The sequence below is a fragment of the Sinocyclocheilus rhinocerous genome, unplaced genomic scaffold (assembly GCF_001515625.1).
Source record: "Sinocyclocheilus rhinocerous isolate Xijiao unplaced genomic scaffold, SAMN03320098_v1.1 scaffold1595, whole genome shotgun sequence".
NCBI classification, from domain to species: Eukaryota; Metazoa; Chordata; class Actinopteri; order Cypriniformes; family Cyprinidae; genus Sinocyclocheilus; species Sinocyclocheilus rhinocerous.
The window spans coordinates 691,873-697,611 of NW_015655715.1; the positions used below are offsets into that span (position 1 = coordinate 691,873).

At 39.3% G+C, this 5,739-nt stretch overlaps 1 protein-coding gene across 1 annotated transcript in view; it reads left to right on the forward strand.

Moving 5' to 3' along the window:
- The window catches only part of LOC107718889 (protein ECT2-like), a 36,652-nt gene that overhangs the window by 17,884 nt on the left and 13,029 nt on the right, over positions 1–5,739 (forward strand). The window contains exons 14-21 of the mRNA XM_016526140.1: positions 525–644; positions 719–787; positions 899–1,009; positions 1,268–1,364; positions 1,650–1,731; positions 1,933–2,011; positions 3,504–3,623; positions 4,580–4,718. Of these exons, the coding sequence (XP_016381626.1) occupies positions 525–644; positions 719–787; positions 899–1,009; positions 1,268–1,364; positions 1,650–1,731; positions 1,933–2,011; positions 3,504–3,623; positions 4,580–4,718 (817 nt within the window). The remainder of the gene's footprint in view (positions 1–524; positions 645–718; positions 788–898; positions 1,010–1,267; positions 1,365–1,649; positions 1,732–1,932; positions 2,012–3,503; positions 3,624–4,579; positions 4,719–5,739) is intronic.

Below are 5,739 nucleotides of genomic sequence, written 5' to 3' on the forward strand. Positions count from 1 at the left end.
CACAGGCAGGGCTGTACAGTGCGACATATATGTCGCACGTGCTACGAGAAAACTGGTCTGCGATGAATAAATTTACCGCTGTAGCACGCGTGCGATACAGTTTTAGTATATTCGAATTAAGATAGAAGTTTAAATTACTGTATTGATTATTTTTGATCAAATAAATGCAGCCTTGGTAAGCATAAGAAACTTATTCTTATCAATCCCACCTTTTGAGTGGTAGTTTCTAATTGCCCATTGTTTAGGGTTTATTTTAAGATGATGTCAAAAGGCTGAAAAATACTAAAAACTACTGCTCCACTTTTCTATTAGACAGTCCACTTTGGCTGACATCTCTTAGAAATACCACCCTCTCATACCTACAAATCAGAGGTTTAGTCCTGCGCTGCAACAAATCTAATCAAATCTTTTAGTGATCCCGCAGGAATGCAGACCTCTACTGTCAAGTCCTGCGCCATTAGTGAGAATCTCGGGGTCCATTCTAGCTTAGTGATCTAATTTCCTTTGTTCGTCGGTTCTTTCAGCTCTTCAAATACCCCCTGGAGAAAGAGGGGCAGGTGGGCGGCCCTATTCTAGCTCAGGAAGAGATCAAGACCATTTTTGGCAGTATTCCAGACATCTATGAAGTGCACACGAGAATAAAGGTAGGCACTAACCTTTCCAAAACGCTGAGTAAAGGCTGTGCTGCACATATTAGCTGATGAATGTGCTTTGACAGGCGGATCTTGAGGAGTTGGTGATGAACTGGTCTGAAGAGAGGAGCGTTGGAGACATTATCCTGAAATATGTGAGTGTGATGAAGCTTTGAACTCGACCTCTTCCGGCATGAAGTTCACAATGCTGTCAAAGAATGAATGACCGCTTTTGTGGTCTCTTTATTTTAAACATTCTCTTTCAGTCTAGAGAGTTGGTGAAGGCCTACCCACCATTTGTCAACTTCTTTGAGATGAGCAAAGAGACCATAGTCAGATGTGAGAGACAGAATCCGAGGTTTCATGCGTTCCTGAAGGTACTGTCGACTCTTTTTAGTGTATATAAAGACATCTGTATTATATAGAGACTGATATATTGTTGAAGTAATATAAAAGTTGAAGTAAAAGAAGTCTGACCTCAGGGTGTCTATTTTCTTTTCTCCAATATATTTAGAGTGCTAATAGAAAAAATAGTCAAAATCTGATGAATCACTAGTATAAATTTGAGTTGGTTTGTATGGACATTTTTCGTGAAGACCATTTATTTGCATGTTTTCTCTCATTTTGTTATCCAGATTAATCAGGCTAAACCCGAGTGTGGCCGTCAGACTCTTGTTGAACTTTTGATTCGTCCTGTGCAGAGACTGCCAAGTGTTGCCCTCTTGCTGAACGGTAATACATAAATACGACTGTTAGTTTGATTCAGGTAATGGGTTCAAGCTGTTTCTATTCAGTAAATCTGTCTGAATCCTGATTATTTAAATATTTTAAAAAGATACCGTGGAGGTGGTTCGATTCACTTTCATAAATGAATCCATTACATGAAAAAAATATGTTTGTAATAAACTTGGTCAACTTTAGAGAACATGCAAACGCATTTTATTTTAGCAGGTGTGTTATGTTTCATCTCTGTATGCTGACGTAAGAAAGATTTATAGTGAATTTTGTTCTTTGTAGATATAAAGAAACATACATCAGATGACAACCCAGATAAAGTGACCCTGGAAAAGGCCATCGAGTCTCTCAAGGAAGTGATGACGTAAGTTCCGCAGTTAACCCCTAATTTTTTTTCTCAAAATAAACTAGTAATGCAATGAAATTTTGGCATTCAAAAATATTCAGCAAAAATTTATTTTCAGTGTCAACCGAAACTGCTTTGGAGGGTTGAAATAATTTACTAAAATGGTAACTTTTAGCCAAAGATGTCTTTACTATTCTCTCTCTGTCTTAATTTTCACAGCCACATAAATGAGGATAAAAGGAAAACAGAGGGACAGAAGCAGATTTTTGATGTTGTTTATGAAGTGGACGGCTGCCCTGTGAGTAATTTTTTACTTTTCTGCAAACATCGTACATTTACACACATCTCAGTTGAGTTCAAAGAAATAAATCACCCACAATTCTGTCATTTACGTGCCTTCATATAAGTAGTGCTATATTCCAAGTCTTTAAGTCAACAGATCGCAATGGAAGATGATATATTCTGAAAGTCGTCACCCTCTGTCGCAGCTCTCAAATAACTTCCCACATTTTCTTTGTCCCAACCAAAAGAACTTACCATATTGTGACCCATGGGATTTTTTCTCGCACTTTTGAAATAAGAGTATGCTGTAAGCATACTTCAACATTCACCAAGCAAATCTCCCCTGCCAGTCCACCCAGACCATGAAGGCTAAGCTATGAAAACAGGTCGTTCAGAAATCATCACGGTCAGAACCATGACACATGACTGTCCGTTTACATCCCAACACCTATTTATTATTCAACAATTTAAAACTGAGGATAGCCAATCATAGCAGAGGACACTGACATATAGATGTTAAAGGTACATTTCTAATTTTAAAGCTACAGTAGCAGAAACGGGCAGAACTGTTTATGTGAAACTTATCTTTATGGTGCTAGAAACCTTGACTAACATTGTAAGTGGACTTCAAGAACTAAATAAAATGCTAACAAATGTTTAGAATATGGCTATTTTAAAGTGCCCCTATTATGGGTTTTTGAAAATTACCTTTCATGCAGTGTGTAACATAATGAAAACATCCTGCAAAGTTTTAAATCTGAAAGTGCACCGTGTATAAAGTTATTGTCTCTCAAAAGAAAGAGTCGACTCTGAATCGTTGAAACGGGTCGTTTTTTTAAACGAATCCCAAGCGTTTCATGTTGACGTCAACATGAAACATTGGCATATTGCCCACCCACTTGATGGTCTTTTCTGGTTGGCCTGAATGAAAATGCAAATTCATTCTTTGCCACTAGGTGCCGCTTTTGGAGCCGTAAAATAGCAGTTTCCCCGGTAACGCTGTACACAAAGCAGCTCTGCGCTCACAAACTGAACCTTTCCTTACCCATAATAGGGGCACTTTAATTAACAGTAAATGGTAAAGTGTGACACTGGGTTGTGCTGGCTGCTGTTCATCTTCTCCCTGCGGTGAGAGATGCAGTCATGCTGTCTGAAACTTTCTCTCAATACTAAATGGATCAGCTCATGTTTTCTCCTGTCATACTCGCCCCAGAACAGCTGCGTCTAGAGACAGGGCTGCCACACCAATGATTGCCCGCAGATGGGAGTGCTTTTCCTGGATCAGTTTGGCTTTTGTAGTTCATGGGAACTGAAGCAGCATGGACATGACCGAGTCTGATCCAGGAACAGCATTCTGAGGAATCTGCAGGAAATGCTGCATGTTTATCCGGCGCTCTTGAGTGGTTGAACAAAATTCTGCACACCAGTAACATAATTAATTAGCTGAAAAGGTTGCAAATGTTTTGCAAATTGGAAAAAATTGTTGGTATGTTTGTGTGCACCTGCAGGCCAATCTGTTGTCGTCACATCGGAGTCTGGTTCACAGGGTGGAGACCATCGCTCTGGGAGACAAACCTTGCGATCGGGGAGAACATGTCACACTCTTCCTGTTTAACGACTGTTTGGAGGTAAAGCTCTGTCTTTCCATGTCACTGCACCATTACTGCTCTTCTCACTGTGTTGATGGAAATACTACAGATGGGCAGACCCCCCACACCCCCTTTTCTTCATAATGCAAATGCTGCATCAGGTTCCCCAAACAGTGCCACTATATGAAAGACATTAATCTTTGGTCTTGCTTATGGTATTAGATTAATGAAAGATTAATGAAATGTGTAAAAAAAAATAAAAAAAATAACGATGCATGTATTCAATAAATCTATGAACATTTTTGAATATTACCTTTCTGAGAGACTAGCAAATGCATTTGAACTAGATTTCAAAATTTTAGGGAGTTTCCCCATTTTTTTTTTTTCTTCTTTCTTTCTTTTTCTTGAACATCTTTGTCATAGACTTGAGTGGACATCTCTTTTTGGTCTTCCCTCACCTCTGTCTCCTCGGTTTAACCATCAGCTCGTCCCTAAATTTCTTTCCGATTTCTAATCCAAATTATCAGCAACCGCAACAATTGTTTGTTCAGTTCACGGGTGAGCGGTACCACTAAAAAAAAAAAAAGTTAATAATTTATGCGTGTACAATCTGTGCTTGCTGACTCGACTCTGGCCTGTTTCCCTAATTAGTGAGGGGATGCATTTAAGCACTGTGGAGGGGTTGCTGGCGTGCTGGTGCACGGCTGTGGTCCTCTTTGACCAATACTTGCTCTGGCTCTGGCCTGGTAATGAGAGCAGGGAGAAGGGAAGACTCTGAGTGATCAATTATTCATTTTAGGAAGTCCTCTGTATGCGTATCTGTCACCCCAATCTGCATTACACATTTCGGCTTCACTAAAGAACGTGAAGGACTCCCAACTGTTCCACCCGAGAACAGGAGAGGACATTTTACATTCCTGCATTATGAAGAAAGCTGCATGTATTAAGAGTTTAGTGTGTGTGTGTGCTTTTTCCTTCTGCATCTTCATATTCAGATTGCCAGGAAGAGACACAAGGTCATAACCACTTTCCGGAGTCCATTGGGTCAGACGCGGCCACCCGCCCAGCTCAAGCACATAGCCCTGATGCCTCTGTCCCAGATCAGAAGAGTCCTTGACATCCAAGACACAGAAGGTGAGGGTACCACACGGCATTCTGCATCCCACCAAGTGCACTCGTGCATATTTTAGTTTTCTGTGTTCTGAATTAGTACCCTGGAGAGGGAGGTGAAGTCTGGTTATGTGTAAAGTGTGTCACTTCACTATAGCGCTGGCCAGGATACAGTGCAAGGAATTACAACAGAATTGTAACCGTAAAATATGGTAAAAACCTGTTAATTGGTTAACGAGAAGTTCCCTTGCCATAAAAAAATAAAATATATATATATATGTATAATGTTTTTTTTCTTTTCGAAATTGAGATTTAAATAAGCTTTCCATTGATGTATAAATTTTTAATGATTAATGAAAAATTGTAAAAATTTGTAATGATTTTTTGTGATTAATCGCATTATGCACAAAATTCAATAATAAATTCAAAAGTAGTGTATTGTGCACACCCCTGTGTGTGTGTGTGTATTAGGGATATGCATCTCATGACTCAGGCCGATACGATACGCATATCGATGCATAGCCAACGATACGATACATTAAAGATACATATGAAGCCGCTACCGATGCGATACAATTCACCCCTATTACGATGCAGTGCGATACGATTTCGATTCGATGCAATGGGAAAAAATATGATCACTTTTAATGCCTCAAGGCCTGTTTCATAAAACAAGTTTACCAAACTTAGTAATTAGTACTTGGTAATTAGAACTAGCTTACATATAATTTACCCATTACAATAGTTCCTTTACAGTTACTGCTATCATAAAAATACACTTATATGAAGGTTTAAAATTCTACAAAAGGCACATTTAATGTCCGACAACAAATATTTTAGCAAAATGTATATTTTACTGCTCTCCTATTCGATTGCGCGCCGTCTGTTTAGCGTGCATGCGTGCAGCAGCACTCGTTCACTCGCGTAAGCCTCGCCCACTCCTGACAGCAAAATGGATATATTTGCATGACTTTCTAACATTTACAGATGAAAAATATACCTGTGACATGTCAGTTATGCACTGAGGAAAACACAACATCTCAAA